At 41.8% G+C, this 20947-nt stretch overlaps 1 protein-coding gene across 2 annotated transcripts in view; it reads right to left on the bottom strand.

Moving 5' to 3' along the window:
• The window catches only part of phc2b (polyhomeotic homolog 2b (Drosophila)), a 47126-nt gene that overhangs the window by 3227 nt on the left and 22952 nt on the right, over positions 1-20947 (bottom strand). For both annotated transcript variants that reach the window (XM_086293309.1, XM_086293308.1), the window contains exons 8-14: positions 14433-14737; positions 13186-13381; positions 7881-8092; positions 6372-6501; positions 1456-1558; positions 1225-1339; positions 94-418 (exon numbers count right to left, since the gene is read on the bottom strand). In XM_086293309.1, coding sequence (XP_086149435.1) covers positions 94-418; positions 1225-1339; positions 1456-1558; positions 6372-6501; positions 7881-8092; positions 13186-13381; positions 14433-14737 — 1386 coding nt within the window. The remainder of the gene's footprint in view (positions 1-93; positions 419-1224; positions 1340-1455; positions 1559-6371; positions 6502-7880; positions 8093-13185; positions 13382-14432; positions 14738-20947) is intronic.

The following is a 20947-nucleotide window of genomic DNA, read 5'->3' as shown; positions in this document are numbered from 1 at the left end:
GCTACAGTTAATAACAGGTAAACAGGTTTCATACACGGAACACATCGGAGTATAAAGCATTATGATTGTGCCTTCTTAGCAAAGCCTACTCACCTGGTAGTGAACGAATGAACTCATAAACCTCCTCCACATTCCATTTGGTGGGGTCGTTGGGTACGAAGCGCTGACAGAGCGGTGCTCCATCTCTCCCAACGCAGGCCTCCTGGTCCGAGGCCCTGCTCGGCTGACGGCGGACAGGGACCTGGGCTGGAGCCGGGGCAGGAGCCAAAGGTCCAGAGCTGGCTGCTGACATGGGAGACGGTGGCTCCTCGTAGCTTGACATGTCTGAACATGGGCTGGATTCCTCCTGACTGGGCTGGGAGGGATGTGGTGAGGATACAGAACCGCCCTGAGTTTGCTGTGGTGACAAGGCCAGCTTCTGCAAAGCAATACAAACAGGAGTGACATCAATTGTTACATTTAAGAAAGGATAGCGCATAAGTAAAACACTCCCAGGTCAATATAAAAGTCAACGCAAAGATTAACGGGGTAATAAGTAAGATTTGTAGGGTACAATAGGTTTAAATGCCAATAATACACCTGCAGGGATATGATGGGGATTAATGGATCAATACCATTGCCTCAAAGATCACTTTGTCTTTGAATTGCAAAGCCCTAAGCATATTGGTGTATACATGACACAAAAGCACCCCCCACTGGAGGTTTAAAGCTGAATCCTTATAACATTACATAAGCTGTCCATAAAATACTAAAAAGCTCTTGATTAAAAAAGAAAATTTTACACCACATTTTACTATTGTGGTGTAAAATGCTTGCTTTATATTTTCCACTGAATTTCTGCTGTAATTACCTAAACTGCTTCTCTTTAAGATCAGTTAAAGGATAATGTGTTACGTCACAAAAGAAGGCTTTGACGTGTGGGGAGAAAACTGTGAATCCAGTTGTTATCTACATCTATAGAACTTGTGCAAAAGGCAGAAAATCTCTACTAATGCTCTCCCATTTCTGCCGGTCACCAATAAAGGCTGATGAAGATCATCGAGTACTTAATGACCCTTTAAAGACAGAGGGAGATAATCGGGCTCACACAAATTATGTTCAACTTCATTAAAAAGCAAGAGGCATGAAAAGTGCAGGGTTTAAAATGTGCAGCAGAAGCAGTATCTGATGAGAGGTAAAGTGTTGATGAGGAAGTTTTATGACAGTTAAGAAGCATGTTTTTACCTGCTTTTTTGCCTCAATACTGGGGCGGCCCTGAGACCGTCGACGCCAGCGATTTGCTGGTTTGTTCCTCTCTGGACGGAAAAGTCCAATTCGCTTCGTACAGCCTACGTTGTATCTGTTCATACAAATAAATATATATATATATGTATATTCTTAAATTCCTTTTTTGTAAACATAATGGAAAAAGTGCTATTTTCTCACATGAAAGAAAAAGAAGCCAAGGTTACTTACCTCTTTGCACAAACCACCGAGCAGAACCTTTTAGAGCCTTTGAATGTGTAAGCAAAATCAACCCAGCCACAGTATTCACACGTCAGCTTGGGCTCATCTTTTTCTGGGGGAGAGGAAGCAGCATAAACACAACACACATGTCAAGTATTAGACTTTCTTCTGAACAAAAAAAAAAAAAAAAAAAGAGACATAATACTAGGCGTGCAGAAAATTAAAACTGTAGGTAGCTCATCTAAACCAGTGGTCCCCAACCCCCGGGCCTCGGACCAGTACCGGTCCGTGAGTCGTTTGGTACCGGGCCGCGAGAGTTGAGGCTCAGGTGTGAAATGTATAATTTTCAGGGTTTTATCGGTTTTCAGCGTTATTTTGTTATCGTTTTTATCTTTAACTCGGTCTTCCTGGGTCTTTTCACATGTGTTATGAATAAATCTTCTTTTTTTCGGTACCGGTACTAGTTTTATTTTGTTGTATTTTTCCGTGACACCTTAAAGGCCGGTCCGTGAAAATATTGTCAGGCATAAACCGGTCCGTGGCGCAAAAAAGATTGGGGACTGCTGATCTAAACTATTCGGGGCCCAATGTTAAAGCATTATTTCTACTTCTGATGGAGAGTCATGGGATGGTTAATCAGAATCAGAAATCAGAAAGGGTTTTATTGCCAAATGTTGAGCAGGTTTACAACATTAGGAAATTGCTGCGGTGCTTCAGTGCAAACATACTGTCATAAAAATATAAAAATAAGAATAAGAATTAAAAGTGCTAAGTGGATAGATATATACATGAGTGCAGGTGGTGATCAGTGCCAAACATGGAATGATGCAGTGAACACAGCGTAGGGTCATGTGTTAGTGGTGGGAACAGTCATACGGTTATTGTTCATGTGTCCGACAGCAGAGGGGAAGAAACTGTTCTTATGGCGAGAGGTTCTGGTGCGAATGGACCGGAGCCTCCTGCCTGAGGGGAGCAGGTCAAACAGACTGTGTCCAGGGTGAGAAGGGTCAGCTGAGATCCGAGCTGCACGCCGCAGTGTCCTGGAGGTGTACAGGTCCTGCAAAGATGGGAGTCTGCAGCCAATCACCTTCTCAGCAGAGCGCACAACACGCTGCAGTCTCTGTTTGTCCCTGATAGTGGCTCCAGCGTACCACACGGTGATGGAGGAGGTGAGGATGGACTCGATGATTGCAGTGTAGAACTGCATCATCGTCCGTGTTGGCAGGTTGAATTTCTTCAGCTGCCTCAGGAAGTACATCCTCTGCTGGGCTTTCTTAATGACGGAAGTGATGGTGGGCTCCCACTTCAGGTCCTGGGTGATGGTGGTACCCAGGAAGCGGAACGAGTCCACAGAGGTGATGGGGGTGTCAGTCAGGATGATGGGGGGGAGTGGAGCTGTGTGCTTCCTGAAGTCCACAATAATCTCCACTGTCTTCTGGGCATTCAGCACCAGGTTGTTGTGGCTGCACCAGGACACCAGACGTTCAACCTCCCTCCTGTAGGCAGACTCATCCCCGTCCGAGATGAGTCCGATAACGGTGGTGTCATCTGCAAACTTGATTAGCTTGACAGACTGGTGGGTGGAGGTGCAGCAGTTGGTGTACAGGGAGAAGAGCAGAGGAGAAAGAACACAGCCCTGAGGGGAGCCGGTGCTGATGGTCCGGGAGTCCGAGACATTCTTTCCCAGCCTCACATGCTGCTTCCTGTCCATCAGGAAGTCAGTGATCCACCGGCAGATGGGATCAGGCACATTCATCTGGGAAAGCTTGTCTCGGAGACGGTCTGGAAGGATGGTGTTGAAGGCAGAGCTGAAGTCCACAAACAGGATCCTGGCGTAGGTTCCTGGGGAGTCCAGATGCTGCAGGATGAAGTGTAGGGCCATGTTGATGGCGTCATCTACAGACCTGTTGGCTCTATATGCAAACTGCAGGGGGTCCAGGAGGGGGGCCGTGAGGGTCTTGAGATGGGAGAGAACTAGGCGCTCAAATGACTTCATGACCACAGATGTCAGAGCCACGGGTCTGTAGTCATTTAGTCCAGTGATCCTAGGTTTCTTGGGGACAGGGATTATGGTGGAGGACTTGAAGCAGGCAGGCACATGGCATGCCTGCAGTGAGGAGTTGAAAATGCCAGAAAACACTGGGGCCAGCTCGTTTGCACAGTGTCTGAGGGTGGCAGGAGACACACCGTCTGGGCCGGGAGCTTTTCGAGCATACAGACTCTTAAACTGCTTCCTCACATCTGCTTCATGAATATGAAGAGTTGTGGTGGGAGGAGGTGGTGTGAAATCCTCTTTTGTGTGGGGTGAGGAGGGGGGTGTTGTAGGTGAACAGTTTGAAGGTGGTGATGGCTCTATGGAGGGGGGAGAGGTGGGGGAATGAGTGTCCAAAGTGTCTCTATTGTTGGGGCCGTTGGAGGTGTGAAGGCTGCCTGATGGCTCGTCAAAACGGCAGTAAAAGTCGTTAAGGGTGTTGGCTAAGAGCAAGTCGTCAGTGGAGTGGGGGGTTTTAGGCTTGTAGTTGGTGATATTCCTAAAACCTTTCCACACAGAGGCCGAGTCATTCTCTGAGATCTGCTGCTGCATCTTCTCAGAGTGCTGATGTGTAGCAATGTCCACTTCTTTAGTGAACCTGTACTTGGCCTCTCTGTAGCAGTCCCTGTCTCCGCTTCTGAACGCCTTTCTCTTTTCCAGCCACAGCTTTTTGAGTTTAGGAGTAAACCAGGGTTTGTCATTGTTATAACTCACCCTGGTGCGTGATGGCACAATGCTGTCCTCACAGAAGTGGATATAGGAGGTGACAGTGTCCGTAAACTCGTCCAAGCTGTTAGAAGCAGCCTTCATTGTGTCCCAGTCTGTAGACTCCAAACACGTGCGAAGCTCCTCCACAGCCTCGTTGCTCCACAGTTTTTTGGTCCTCACGACAGGTTTGGAGAGCTTCAGCCTCTGTCTGTACGCGGGGATTAGGTGGATCATGACGTGGTCAGAAAGTCCGAGTGAAGCGCGGGGCACCGCACGATAGGCCCCGCTGATCGTGCTGTAACAGTGGTCTAATGTCCTCTCCTCTCTGGTCGGGCATTTAATATACTGCTTGTATTTGGGAAGCTCATGGCTCAGATTGGCTTTGTTAAAGTCCCCAAGAGCAATGATGAGAGAGTCCGGGAATGTCCGCTCCATGTGCAGTATCTGCTCCGCGAGTGCGCACTGAGCTGCCTGCGCATCCGCATCTGGGTGCAGAAGTCAAATACATACAAACCTACATTGTTTTGAACCTCTTTCAAGAGATTTCTCTGCGAGTGCAGTGAGTCTGGTCTGCTTTGTTTACATCAGTTGGTCAACCCTTGTAAAGCTACTGATGGCACTTCCTCCCCACATTAAAGTGAAGGCAAAAAAACCAGGCATTTGCAGCAAAACCACAAATGTCAACATTAGCTAGTGTTGCCAAATATCTACTCCACACCGTTTCCGATATTTTCAACACTTTTCTACATAGGTCTTTTTCTAACTTATAAATGGACAACTTGTTACAACATGTTAGACAAAGGTAAAAAAGAAGCATGTATCAGGAAACAGGAACTGACAGAACATCTAATTACCGTATTTCCCGGACTACAAAGCGCACCTGAATATTAGCCGCACAAGCTAAAATCAGGGGAAAATCCTGTTTTGTACATACATTAGCCGCACCTGACCAAAAGCCGCAGGTGTTTCAATATTGACTTATCATATGTAAGAGAATATGCACAAAGCGAATTGTCAGGAAAGAGATGGCTGTTTGGAGACACACCCCTTTTATTAATATTTTGAAAATCAAGTTATGGGTACATATTTGCACATGTGCTGTGCTTCATAAATGAGTAACAAATGTAGTACATAACAGTAACCTACAGCACACCAGAAAAATAGATTCAGACTACCTTTTAGGCTCAGGTGCAGTGACACGGCTTTAACAAGAAGAAAAGTCAGTCATTCACCACCATCTTCCTGCGCACTAAAACCACCAAAGTCCTCTTCTCCAGTGTCGGAAACGAACAGGCTCAGGATGGCTTCGTCATCCACTCTCAGCTTCTTTCCTTCGTTGTCACTTTCAAAACCAAAGATAATCCTCATTGTCATTGTCAGTGTCGGAGTCGAACACCCTCTGAAGGGCTGTGGCGGTGTCCTCCTCTTCATCATGCAGCAGTCCAGCCCTTCGAAATCCGTTGGTGATCGTGGATGTTTGCACACTTTTCCACGCTGTCAGAATCCACCGGTAGAGTTGAGCACAACTTGCTTTTCGCAAGTTTATCGCCGCTCATCATCCACGACTCCAGCTGAACGCATAGCGCTACTTTGAAGTTTGTTTTTCGCGCTACTTGTACGGCACTATGTTGCCTGGCGGATGGACATGTGACCAACATACCACTCTTGAACCCCGATCTTTCCGCCAGGCAACGTAGTGCCGTACAACAGCGGAACAAACAAAACAAATCGTCTTACGATATCACAAAAATCATGGACAATCTATAGAAAAGCCGCACCTGACTAAAAGCCGCAGGGTTCAAAGCTTGTGCAAAAAGTAGCGGCTTATAGCCCGACAATTACGGTAATAATGAACTTCCAGCAACTGAGTTAAAAACACTTCCAGAGGGTCTACATTATTTAGAAGTGTGGGGTTTGACTGTTGGGGAAGAGGAGCAAAATGCAGTTTACATGGTTAAATAAACTCTACGGACAGACCAGGGTCAGAGTTTCTGTCTGTTGGGTCGGTGTCTGCTCGTAACACCTTCCAATACTATGAGAGGATGATCATTGTAAAGTGAATTCCTTTAACCTTATGTGAAACCCTGGCAGGAAAAATCAGGAGCGACAGACTAACACCTCCAAAACCTGGTGAAGCTACACAAAGAAATATACACAATCTACACTGTAATGTGTTCGGTCTCACCTGGTTGGCTCATGTCCTCGGGCTCGGAGTCTGTGTTGGCTGCGTTGCTGACCGGAGTTTTGTCCGGGTCAGATGAGAGCTGATGGTCCAGCTTCTTTGGACTATCGATGAGAATGGGCAGACGCTCCACCTGGTGTGGGGCATAAAATATTTATAAATGGACTAAAAATGAAACGCTGCACACAACAGTAACAAGAAACAATGGGTGTGGTTTAAGGGTTTACATCTGGACTGCTTTATCACAACAGCTGCATTCTGTCGCCGCAGCAACATTAACGCAAAGACTGCTGCTACTCCAAATAATAACCTGGAAATCAGGGCAGCTGTTTCACTGCACAGCCCCACTGCGCCTCATTACCGTAGTATTAATGAGATGATTTTTTTTTTTTTTTTAAAGTCAGCTGACTGCTGGCCATTACAAGTTAAACCTTTTAGACTTAAAAGGAAACAGTGGTCACCAACTGAATGTTTTCGTCTTCCGGATGTTAATGTTTGAATATATAGCGATCACAAAAATAACATAAACACCATCATTGTTAAACCACCACAAACAGTGACCATTTAAACTGATAATGTAGACTTGACATGTTCACGTCAATGTAGTCTGATTTTCAAGCATTGCATGTCGCACACATGAAGCTTGCATACAGTTAATTCTCCTGTCCATATGGCACATAAAGCAACTTGAATACCAGCGTATATAAAGTAACAGTTAACTGTTAACAATCAAGTTCTTTTACAGGACAGTGTTGGCATCATAAGAAATATATACTCAGTGTTTAATTTATTCTTCTTCTTTTTTTTCCCCCCTTTCTTTTTCTTTTTTTAAATTGACAGAACACTGAGGTGGAAAATGTAATCAGATTCATTTGAGTCATAAAATGAATAAAAAATGTATTACTATAAAAGGAAAAATAATCCTCAGCTCTGTGTGTCATCACGTGTGTACGCATCTTCATAAATACTGCATTTTATTTATTTTCATGTGTGTTGATTAAAAATTGGAAATGTAATCTGCTTGTTTAGCCATGTGTGCATGTATATAGAGCATTTTCACAAAATGTCCAGTAGGAGGCAGAGAGGCCAAAGCCTAGAAATTAAAACTACACTTTTTTCCCCCCTAATGACTAATACAATTGAGAAGATACAAACATTAATATATAAGCACATGTTAAACTGTACAAACAATATGAGATAATAATGAACCAATTTCAAGGGAGATGACTACACAGATTAAGGAAGGATTTTAATGCCCTTGATTAAATGAACTGACTACAGAGCGCTGCTCATTACCTTCTTCCATCTGTATTCTTTCCCATTCACAGGGTCTCATCTCCCTGTAATTAACGAGTGAATCAAACAGAAGCTGTACGATGTCACTGCTAGCAGTAACAGAGGGTATGTGTTTGCCTGCTGACAGTTCCCTGCAGGCGTGTACACTGGAGACGGTGCTGGCTTTGGGTTGTTTATCATGTTTGTCTGCCAGTATTGCCGAGATTGAGCACTTACACACACGGGAAACGGCTCAGCTCCTTCCTGGATGACAAAGCCTTCGATGACATGTGTGAGGACCTGGGGCTTGACGATGGCCTGAGGTGGTTTGTTCTCTCCGTTTTGTGGCGTGCTGCCCGTCACGGTGGGCACCTCGCTCTCATTTCCTGAGGTCATGGCTGGAGGTGGGGTCCCCACTGCTGCACTCGGCCTCTTCGCTGTACCCCCACCTGATGGAGAGAAAAAACAAAAACAAAATGGGTCTATTTAATACAAAGGAGCACGTATCCATTGAGAAATGTTTCAGTTTGAATGAAATTAAAGCTTAAAAAGAAGTAGCTGATGATCGTTTCAGTCATTTAGAAAAGCAGAAAAGACAGATTACATTTTCAGATTTGAATGGTTAATGCTTCTACGATAAGCTGAATATTTTTTGGTTGTACATTGTTGGTTAAGCAAGACAAGTAGAGCTGGAGTCCTTTTCCTTTTGTTTGTTTTTCAATAGAAATGTCAGATTTTCATATAATCATAATTATATAAAATTTTATGTAATTATCCAATATACTACATTGGAAATATAAATATATTGGATTGTATACATATTTATACACATAAATATAAATACAGTGTGTTAGAGTAATATTGAAAAGGAAACCATAGAGTATTTGTTTAATAATTTTCTTAACAATGTACTTAAAATGAATCATTTTATTGTGATGCTACGTGTGCATGTGCTGCAGACAATGCTGAGATCATTACAAACAACACATTTGCAGACACTATGCTGGACATATTATGGCATTTGCTATAATTTCATGTTTAAAAACACATGAAACAAACAAAACTTCAGCTGTAAAACCAAGCATTTCATTCCCATTTTAATTTTTGGGAAATTTTATCAAGCATATTTAGTAAAAGTAATCATGTCATCAAATCTGCATCACATTTAAGTGAAAATGTTCAACAGTAACCCATCTCAGTTTCTTAAATTATAATAATTACAATTTATTACACTCGCCATCCACTTTGGCGAATTCCATTAATGAACATCAATTTAACTGTTTAATGCAATCTTCCAATAACATTGATGCATCAGAACGGAGAACGAAGGTAATTAAAGTGACTTTAAACATGTCTGATCTACTGGATTTTCCCACACGACCAGCTTACGAAGGGTCTCCAAAAAGGAGAACGCATCGCGTGAGCAGCAGTTCTCTGGGCAGAAATCCCTTGTTGATGTCAGCGGTCAGAGAAGATTTACCAAAATAACCAGTCATTACAAACAAAGTATGCCTTGAAGCAGATGAGTGACAGCAGCAGAAGACCCTGCCAAGTGTCACTCTTATCAGTTAAGAACTCAAGCCTGACCGATTTTGTTGGAATATCAGCCGCCGTAAGCCTTTTGTTACCACTATTGGCGTTTATAACAGCCAATAAATGAAAAGTAAATAAGACACAGGAGAAGAGCCCCAACCATGTTAACCACCAGAGGGCACTCTGCAACCTCCCCTGTTGGCAACAAGTTCAAAACATTACAAACAATCAGCTGATCAAAGCAGGGCATGAATGAAAAAAGAAATAACTATAAATAATAAATGTTAGGAAAAGCTGTCTGTGTGTCTGAAAGATAGAAAATAAAAAAACATATTGGAATATGGGATTTTTAAATCATCAAACATAGGCATCGGTATCCAAAGTCCAACAGTGGTCAAGCTCTACTTGAAACAGATGGACTACAGCAGCAAAAGACTACACCAGGTGCCACTTCTGTCAACTAGGAACAGGAAACTGAAGCAACACACTTAATGTGTTTACCAAAACTGGACAACAGAAGAGTGGAAAAAGGTTTCCTGGTCTGAGGAGTCTGGATTTCTGCTGTAACATTCAAATAGTAGAGCCAGAATTTTGCAAAAACAACATGAAAGCATCCTGGCTTGTTCAGCCTCCCCACTGCCAGGGACCATTCTTGTGATTTGGTGCTATATAAATGAATTGAAATTAATATTTCAGCCCCTTAGTACCAACTGAGCATCCTTTAATAATCACAGCCTACCAAAGTATTGCTGCTGACTAAATCCAAATCCCTTTATTACAACAGCATACGCATCTTCTGGGGGTCGTTTCCAGCAGGATAACACAAAGCTCCAATCAAGTCAAACTGGTTTCTTAAACGTGACAATGAGTTCAGTGTACTCTTATAGCTTCCGCAGTCACCAGATCTCAGTCCAACAGAGCACCTTTTGGATGTGTTTAAATGGAAGATTCATCTGATTGAGGTGCAGCTGATAAATCTGCAAAACCTGTGATGCTGACATCGTTAACTGATCAAACTCTAAGGAATGTGTCAAGAATTATGTTGAATCTATGGCACAAAGAATTAGAGCAGCTGTAAAGACAAAAAGGTAGCAAGCTGTACCTAATAAAGTGGCCACTGAGTGTGTGATAACAATGGAGTTGACACCTCCGCGGTTTGCAGCAAGCAAACATAAACTTTGTTTTGTTTGTTATGTTTTATAGATAAATAAATTTATGAATAACGTAATTAGTTGCAGCCATAAATTTAAAGGCTAAACTTTTGAGAACACGAAGCCTATTATTATTATTATTATTATTATTATCATCATTAGTATTAGTAATTAGTAGTTGTTAGTAGTATTATTTGCAACATCGTAAATGTCTGTCTTCATATAACAGCACCAAGGACTAATGCGATTACATTTCGCAATCTCAAATGTCAAATTACGGTCACTTTCAGGCAAATTAGCGCAGTTATATCCACCTGCTCATCTGCCGGCAGACCTAAACGATCCCGCACAGACCTCCTGTAACAGTGCACCAGTCAACATCAACGCAACCACCCCACATCTGTCGCTTGCACCGCCACAAAGACGCTTCGGCTTTTTGTGAAAACCCCCTCCAAAGCGAAAGTAAACACCGCTCCTCTGCGCTTTGTCACCCTAAAATCCGGCTGGATTGAATGAGAAAGCGTTTTCTTACCGCGCAACTTCCGCTCTGCTCAGTCAGAAAGCACGTGCGGTTTGCAGTTTGTTTTTGCTCCGACACGCCAGCCTGCCGCTGTTGTGCGCGACTTTAAGCTGCAGCGCCGCTTCAAGTAAATATCTCCCCGCCTCCCCGTTTCCTCCCACGTTAGTAGCTCTGATCCTCCTCACTCCGCCTGCTGCTGCACAACAACACAAACCAGCACAGAGCCTCCAGCTTCAACCTACTACAGGAAATATCTTCTTTTTGGCACAGACTTCAACCAGTCTCTCACTGAAAATGCAAGCAATCCTCAAATAACCCTGCCACAAAAGGCATGCTTTTCAGCAGGGCCGCAAAGAGGATTTTAGAGTTACACGGGCCATCCAAGTCCCCCAATATACACTCTACCCCCACACACAAAGAAATTCCCCAGAACACATATTGGAATCATCTCCACACTATTTAGACAGTTTGGTCCGCACTTAATTTAATGAATTACTTCATAGAAGCAAAACATGGTCTCAAAGCATTCCCCAAATGGGTGTCTAAATATCCTTTATCGCCCCTTTTCGATTAGTACCTACTCAGATCAGCTCGATGCGGGGTACAACTCAACTCATTTTCTATTACAATCGAGTACCACCTAATGTGCTTGGGGTTATTATAGCAACGCAGCCAAGCGTCCTGTGACTTAATTAGTATGTGACACGAACGCCACAACAAAGTGGTGGTTTTGATTTTCGTGAAGGAGACGCCCTCATAACTGATTGCGTGACGCCACTGACAAACCAATAGGTTGCGTGCAGTGTGCTGACATCCCCTCGAATCGTTTGGAACCCCAGCAGAGTAAGTACAAAAACAGTACCTGGTATTATCACCTAAGGTTGGTACTAATGGACAAGGAGCTTATGTGGAACTGTGCATCTCCACCCCACACATTCTAAGGCAATACTTCAGTCTCCTTTGTCAGAGACATACACTTTTTGAAAGTATGTGTTTTACTAAATGACTATGAACGAGACAATAAAGATTAGTGTGTAGGAAACGCATGACGATAGTGTCAAATTGCCCGTCATCAAAGAGAAGGTGCAAGACTTGAAAACTACCACAAAGAAAAAGACAGGTAGAAAAAAGGACCGGTAAACTTCCCATAAGTGAAAGAAACTAAATGAGATGTAAATCCCAGAGCTCCTGCCCAAAGTGAAAAGTGCCAGTGTGCCAGTGAATGGATGCAACCCCAATAAAATCAAAATGATAACTAGAAAAACATTCAATTAAAATAACAATTTTAAAGGTTAAGACTAAAGCAAACCCCAAGTGTCAGGGAAACATTTTAACCATTTATCAACTCAGGGTCATGGTGGGGCTGGAGTCCATCTTAGCAGTCATATGGCAAAAGTTGGTACTATGAGGTTAACACAGAGACAGAAAGCCAGCTTGTATTTGTCATTTTGTTAAACTGCTATACTTCAGGTTAGCTGATACTTTAGGACTAAGGCCATAGTGGGATCTGGTATATTTGTGGTGTAAAAACTTTAGCACACTATACAAATGTAAACACATTTCGATGTCAACTGCTCCCTATTGGCCCGGTGAGTATTACACATCTCGACAGCAGACAGCATGTGCCAAAACAAGGCAGGAGCTTACAGAAGGAGCGGACATTATCAGAAGAGGTTACAATTGAGCACCTTGTTCTACCAGTTTTGATCTTGATTTTATTTGATTGTAAAATTGCTTATAATCTGAATTGTGTGTTAAATTATCTGTAGCATTTAACATTTACCACTGTGTGCCCTTTTCTGCTTACAATTATTAGAATATCCGTTTCCTTCTTGACGGTGTACCTCTTGAAAAAGATTTTTAATCTCAGTGGAACTTAGCAGAATTAAGGATATAATATAAACGTTTTAAAGTTTCTATTATCATTTTGATGTATCAGTTTACCCATAATGAAATCAACAAATGTCTATGTGATGGATGTATGCTGGAAAAGAGTGAAAAACTGGATTCATTATCATACCACCTTTGGCAGAAACCCCCTCTGATTCATAAGATGAGTGGTTAGGGTGAAGTCATGACCACAGATATGGAAAACAATAAGAAGAGCAGTGTGAATGAGCTGATAACACATGTTTTGATGTAAGAACAAAAATGTATCTTCCCTCATTATGCAAGTGAACAGATTAAAGACATCAGATGTGAGATAGCTACAAATTTGCGCCTCGACAATTCAGCCAACAGTTGTTTAACTCCTACTAGTAATGTCGTCCCAGAGGCAAGTACATAAATTATGTTCTTAATAAGACTTTCAGCTTAGAAAATCCCACTGAGTCTCTACCTTGCTGCTGAACAGCTGGTGTGGCTAAGTCAACCTTGGACTGCTCTACAGGCTTGGAGGGTTGGGATGGAGAAGCTGCAGGTTGCTGTTGCTGCTGTTGTGGTTGTTGCTGTTGCTGTGTGGATGGGGTCTGACATGTCTCTCTGACTACCAGTGAGGTCGGCTTATCTTTACTGTCCTGAAGTAGTCGGGAGGCCTGGAAAGTGCAGTAGAAACAAACAAAAAGTGTGAGAAGAAGACATCTGAGATAAAACAACAAACATCAGGGACTGAAAAATTGAAATCCATCAGCTTTGGAAAACATTACATGAGGGGGAAAATATAATACTGTGAAGATTCCTGTGTTTTGGGGGTTTTTTCCCTTTGTGTCTCTTAGAGAAGAAATGAAGACTGTGGAACTGCTGTAAAAGTAGTTTTTGTTTAGCTGGTTGCCACTGTCAAAATACCAAATTGCAGAACGTGTACCAGAACTCAAAATACTTTAAACACATTCATTACGCAATTTTGAAAAGGATAGCATTACTCTGAGAGAGATATTTTCCTGTGGTTTCATATCTACAGGTAGGACACAGGTGAAAAGTTCACTTTGGAGAATTGACTTCTTGAATTGACATTTTTCATATTAGAAAAGAAAGTCTCAAAAATTTGAACGCAAATAGCTTTGCACATCTAATCGTGATTTTACTTAAAACAGATGGGTTACATTCATTTCAAGGACATATTTTCACTCCTCAAAATAATCCTCATTTACATTTTGCTGAGATTTGGTGTAGCCCCTAGGTTCAGCTACCACATCCTCTCAGGTTAAAGTCAACTTTTTCAGATGAGCTAGCAGTCAGACATAGTTTAAACAGCAGGTAATTAAGTAAGATCACCATATTAGACACATTTGCTCACCTTGCCATTATAAAGATCCAAAAATGGGAAAAAATGTCTAAAACTGAGCATTTAGAGCAGTTTTAAGTCTGAGTTTGTGACTCACAGGGATTACGCACAGTCATTATTTAAAGTAATGACCACGTTTAATATGAGTGCCCACCACTGTCATTGCAAATAAACAAGAGACAATAAGGTAAAGCATAAGAAGCCTCCTTGAAAAATGATCTGTGGAGTTTTTGACCTGCTATAACCGTTTATTTATGGGTAGGCTGCCCATTTGTGTCAAACTTGCAGCATTTTCACAACCTAGAAAAATCCTGTCTTCAAGCTCTTTTGTGTGTGGCATTAATCTGCGTTTGTGTACGTACCGTTGGCTGGATTTGTAGGTTGATGGCAGTGAGCTGGACAGGCTGAGCTTTGGCATGGTTGAGGGAGGAGTGAAGGGCATGTGGGCTGATAGTGGAGTGGAAGATGGTAGCCTGCTGGCTCGGTGTAGAAGGCTGGTGAGGAGCAGGTTTGGGCAGCACGGGGACAGGATGCTGTGATGGCTGAACGGAGGCCGTCTGCAGCAGCTGGCCCGTCATCCTTTGGGAACCTTGGCTCTGCTGAACCACAAACTGCTGCTGCTGCTTGTGTTGCTGAACCAGAGAATGCGGCTGAATCTGGGTGTATGCTGGAACGAGAACACAAACACTTATTTCTGAACGTGATTTTATTTCAGCTATGATTATTTAGTAAAACTATTTGGTAAGAAAAAGAACTGTTCATAAATATCCTTACAAAGCAAGTCATTGTCATACAATGAGCATTCTTTATTTCATGCATGCTGACAACTGTCCAAACTCTTGATATCCGGAGAACTGCGCCTCAGGCTCATAAACATTGAAAAATGTAGACGTCTGCACAAAAGAGCTTGTTTTGCAGCGCCTTCACCTGTAAGTCCCTTGTTGACAGGATATAATATTAAGAGCTTGTTGAAAGGTGCATAGAGAGGCCCACTGTTGCAGTGTTGGCCAGACCATTACTCACAAATAGTTTTAAAATGGCTTGTCACCACCTGTCAGTGCTGCTGTGGGTAAAAGGACATCCTGAGCTCATAACTTGCCCCCAAGCCCAAGACACAGCACATCAATCTTGTATTGTGGGAGCATGTGCGAGTGGGAGAGTGTTCTTTGGAAGTAGCCTGAGGCTAGTCTAATATTAGAAATGCCTCAGGAAGAAACATGCAGAGCCAATTATCTATGACACCCTGTATAGAGTTAAGGATGAGTCAGTGGGTACCAGTATCTCACACACCTCCTTGATTTCTAAGAATTTTATCAACAAAGAAAAAAAAATTGATTACTAAAAATCCCCCCCCAAAATGAAGAGTTATCCCTGAAAACTACTAAACAGCAGGTCCTGCTATATAAGCCATGTGAACCTAGAGGTGCATCTGGTTATGTTAATAAACATCACAGTAAATCCCAGAGTGGAAAACTGCCAAGTGCATCAGTGTTTGTCTTAGATCCCCCTCGGCCCCTCCCTCCGCCCCCCTGTTCTTTTCGCATTGTTTCGTGTGGGACAGGCTCCATCTGGTTTCCAAGTTTCCCTGTGAGGCAGTAACCACACTCTGTACCCTGCCGTGGAAAATATAGACATTTCTATCCAGCAGAGTTTGCATGTCATTAGTCCCTTTAATGGTACGAGGACCGCTGAGAAGAGTTTTCATTTTCACATGGTGAGACACAGTGGAACCCACTGACAGAAAATTTGGTTAGCTGTGGCGTCGGTGAAAACCTTCAGTTAATATTTATTATGTTAAGAGAAGGATAAATATAAGATGTGGATGGGTGGATAAAGCCAGCTAGATGCTAACCATTAAAGGGAATTAAAAAAAACAAACTTTAAAAAACAGACCGTGGAAAATTATATCCATCAACTCAACAACTATGCCCATGGGTGGGAAAAAGAAATGAGTGGAGACATGCTTTTTTTGTCAACTCAAGCATCACAGCCCCAAAGCCTTTCATTTAAAGCATATTTTTAATGTAAAGAGTCTGCGTGGTAGAAGAGAATAAAAACGTAAAGTTTTGTGTTGGTCATGGACACGGCAAACAAAAGTCCACTCATTCCCATTTTAGCAATCTTAATTTACTAAATAAAGTTTACTCAACTGTCTTCTTGTCTGAGACAGCCAAAATAAATAAGTGTAGAAAAGCAAAGTTAACAGTCTACAACAACTCTACAACAAGTCTCCCAAAAATATCTGATCAGGCCTCCTTTAAGGGTTCATAAAGTGTGAAAACTACAGATAAGCGGAGCACAAGAATAGATCATGAGAGTGTCCTAATCATTAATTGCCATTCAAGCCAGAGCTCTGAATCATGTCCAGTTTTTACAGCCTTCCTGCTGACAAAGACATTACACACTGCCGGCCAAAACCACCCCAAAGATGGTTAAGCCAAGGAGCCACACTGACGCGTTTCTTTAAGTTAAAACAGTAGCTTTTTAAAAACACACACCAAATGTGAAACAATTGAGACAAAGCTGAATGGGAATGGTTTGAGAGTTTAGGTTTTTTTTTTGATGGGTTATTATGCTGTGGTTTTTCTGGTCAGGCCTGTGTGAGGTCAAATTGGGCTGTATTCAGCACATGAGCTAAAATGAGTCTGACACCCCTGCTCTACATGATGATTGCGAGCATCAAATTCCATAGAAATCCATTTTTTTAAAGACACAAACCCTGTTTTAGTGCAGCCTTATGGTTGCACTAAAATAAAAATAAACCTACTGACTGTGGTGATTCTTAATCTCCTGGATAACATGAACATTTGTTCTGAACTCAAATATTTCTTCAAACTGGATTTTCTACAAAGTGGTAGAATGACGATGATGATAGACATGCTACATAAAATCATACTATGTGTAAATACCAAGTAAATGGACCAGAAAATGAGATTGTTTTGAATTGATTTTAACATCGGACATCTTCCCACAGCAGAAACATGAGTTTGTATGAGCACTGTGGTGTAACATCCACTGATGTTACAAAATAGTGTAATAATTTTAAGACAGCTCTGGCTGTGAAGTCAACCTACTACCTCCAAACACCACAAGTTGTCAAGAAAAGCAAGTTTGTTGCTGCATCTGCTATTTTACAATGTTCATCCAAAGTTATGAGGGAGCCACAGTCTGCTGTTCTTAGTCTTGAATGTAGCAAGAAGGCGGCTACTCAAAGTTAGTGCTTGTTGTTGTTGAGTTCAACTGATCGTTGGGTATTGGAGACTGAGTATAATTCTGTCATTACAAACTGACCATCTTAAGATATAAAACAGTCAGGAAAGGACCAATTACAGTAGCAGAGCCTGCTACATGTATGTCTGTCTTTAACTTGTTGGTTGCCATATTCAATAGTTAACAAATGGTGTGCACATTTACCTATTTTATTAATGATTATTCTATTGTAATGTGATCAAAGAACAAACGGCAGCAGAAAGCTCCCTTGCGGCAGTTAAACTGCGTCAAACTTGCAGTATCAAGAGACTCTCAGCCTTCTGTAAGGGAGGAGGAGGGGGATTTCTGAATCAGTACACACCAGATACAATCAGCCCCTTCGCATGAATCCTGACATCTTTCTCAAGCCTCTAATGAGTAACAGAAAGAGGTCTTGAAAGAAGAGGAAGATTTGGAAATTCGTTTAAATGTTATTCCCCCTTAAGGTCTTAAGATTAAGGACTGGAATTACTCAGGCACCCCACACCAATATATACATACAAATCATATAGTCTACAGTATGCGGAAACCAACTCCCTCCGCCCCCAACGTTGTGAATGTTTGTAGAGTTCTTACTCTGTGTATTGCCGTGCAATGTCCTGAAATTGAGGACAGTATGCATTCCTTCCAGCTTTTGCAGCACCAGGCCCTGGAAAACCCCAGAGTTTCCACATTTTCACTGACTCCTGCTTTGGCTTACCATCTTGAAAAATATTGACCAACAACACCACAGCAACAGTAGACCTTGAGTCACCTTTCCTAATTTTAATACAATTCCAAATAAGGATTGAAGATTGTTTATCAAGGAAAATTAGCTCCATGAATCCGGTTCTCAAATGGCTTCAAAACTTACAGTACAGTAAAGGTTTTATACATAAGTACACCTTAAAAAAAGAAAAAGAAAAAAGTTTTCATCTTTCCAGTTTTTTAGTGCTGATGGGGTTTCCCTGCTGTGGTTTTATAGTGTGGTGCCGGCTCTTTGTTGCTGAGAGAAGGTGATGACAGACATACACTTGCTGCATCAAGCCAGACGGCCTAACATTTGCTTCCTCCTCAATTCCCATGAATGTGAATCTGACAAACTCTCAGCGTAACCACAATTAATCAATTTGTTCTGTGCTGAGTTCGATTTAACACAGATTTGGTAGAAATGAGACACGTCAGGTGTTTGTTTTTTCTTAAGATTCTATTTGTGGCGATAACAAGGGCACACGAATAGGAGTCTTTTGATGGGAGGTGCACGTCCGTTTTGTTAAATGAATTATAGAGTAATACAATATATACTTTGTGACTATAATTGGCACAAATGAGCTGACACTTTTGTGAGTGGATCTATTCCAACTGCATCTTTTAGTCTTTGTCACACATGAAACTCTTTTCCGGCCTGCTGCAGGTTCTGGTTGGAGTGGCCCTCCAGAGCAGGAAGAGGACTCAAAACCTGGAGTTTGTCTGACTGTGAGATACAGCTGACAGGTGGACTACCTCCACAAGAGCAAAATGGGTGAAAGGCCGGAATGAAGACCATAGAGGACCAGAGCAAGCTGCTAAGCTTGTGTAACCTAAAGTTTATGTTTGGGTAATACATACTAACACATGCTGCGCACACCAACCATTTAACTGCATCTATTATCTCTTTCTTTTTCACTTTGGGAGGCTGTAAGGCATCCTTCACATGAATTATTAACCCTACTTATTAGGGCTGAGCCATATTATACCGTTCACGGTAATACCGGTATAATGTTGGGCAATGATAAGAAAATGAAATATCGCGATAGAATATGGGTCAAACGCGCATGTGCAGTGCCTTTGTTTTCATACGCATATGGCGGCGACGGCGAATGAGAAGGGCGAAAGCGGATCGTTGAATGAAACGGATGAACCAGAATTGGTTTGTAAAAAATGCTGCAACTTCAGTGGTGTGGAACTGGGTTAGCTTTCGTCTGTCAGATACACAACAAAGCACTATTTTTGGTAGTGGGCCGTCGTTTTTTGGAAAATACGGCACACTTAAAATCAATCCTTTGATTTTTCTGGAAATCGACAGTGCCCCTTATAATCCTGTGAGCCTTATGTATGAATTCTGGTTGTGTTTACTGACTTCGAAACGACTTTATGTGGTACACGGCGCTCGAAAATCTGTCAAATGTTTTAGTACGACTTTGCTAAGCTACGAACCCGCACCGCTTGATGGATTGTCGGAGCATTACGGCAATCGTAGTCAGGAGCCTCGCGGAGTGATACGTACTGCGCTTCAACATAACATTACCGTATTGTGTGTGTATAACCTCTTTTTAAGTTTTGTGTATATTATACATGGTTATGCTGAGGATATGTCGGCCAGTTTCCACTGGAAATGCCTTTTGGTTAAACTGTCAGCAAGGAATTTGCATTTGCACTGTTACATTTTTATATAACTTTAACGCACATAAAAAAAAACTAAAAAAAAACAAAAACAGCTGCTTGTTTAAGTGAAAATACATTGATTTTTTTTGCACTAATAAAGTTGTGGAGTTGTAAAGTATTTTGTCTAGTGTCAAGTATATCGTTATCACAAATTTTCAAATGTATATCGTGATAAATATTTTTGGTCATATTACCCTGCTCTACTACTTATGAATCCATTTATCAATCTGAAATTATGATGGATATTTTTCACCACTTGTTTGGCCGGGAGTGTCCTGTTTAAAACAAAAATCACTGCAAATATGCAATATTGTATGTACTGTATTCTTTTTTGAAATATAAAAAAATAATTAAAGCAAGGTTATTGATGTAATTATTCCTTTTACTTGTGCAAAAACCATAATTACCATATTACACTTCTAGACACTTCTAAAGTCTGCAAGCCTCCTGCATAAATTCACCACCCATTTTGTTAGGTGAATTTAGGCTAAACGTCTAATATCAGTCAATGTCTGTGTAGTAACTAGCAACAAAGTTAGTAACATTGCAACATTATAGGTGGTTCATTTGCCAAGTGAAACTATTAATAATTGATATCATGAATGTGGACTGTGCAAAACCACTAGCTGAGTTCATATTTAAATTTTCCTGGTGCGTAATAGCAATGAGCTACTTTTGAAATGCAACAGTTAAGTGTCATAATTTTATTAAGACTAAAATCACTAAAATTGCTGATCAATTACATAAAATGCTAAGTAGCAATTACCTCTACAATCTTTCATGAACCAAAACCATCCTCAGGGGGTGAAATTACCCACCAACAACATGGAGCAAAATCTCTGGTTTCCTGCAGCTAAAAATAATGGCTGCTCCCTTCTATTACCAATTTTACCCTCTAAAGCAAAGTGCATCTTGACCCAGCCACAGTCAAGTTGAATCCAAGCTTTTATCCTAATCCGAATCCCATCAGCCAGCCACGCTGCCTCTTCTCTTCCTGATCCACAGAGTAATAACTCCCCAGCATCTCATGTGCACACCTGTCCCTCGTGGGCTGCTGCTATGGCAACCCATGGTAATTTTTTCCCCCCAGACAGCATGCTGCCAGATTTTCAGCTTCCATCCTCCCTTTCATTTTATGCGAATCTATTACTGAAACAAAGCAAGACACAGTTGTGCACCGACGTGCACAGATAATCCCCACCTCCCCCTCTCTTCACAAACACAC

Source organism: Aulonocara sp. 'chitande type north' Nkhata Bay, linkage group LG5, assembly GCF_057382095.1.
Source record: "Aulonocara sp. 'chitande type north' Nkhata Bay isolate Kocher_YH1m ecotype deep benthic linkage group LG5, A_spYH_male_GT1.1, whole genome shotgun sequence".
Classification (NCBI taxonomy): domain Eukaryota; kingdom Metazoa; phylum Chordata; class Actinopteri; order Cichliformes; family Cichlidae; genus Aulonocara; species Aulonocara sp. 'chitande type north' Nkhata Bay.
This window is presented reverse-complemented; position numbering and strand designations above follow the sequence as displayed.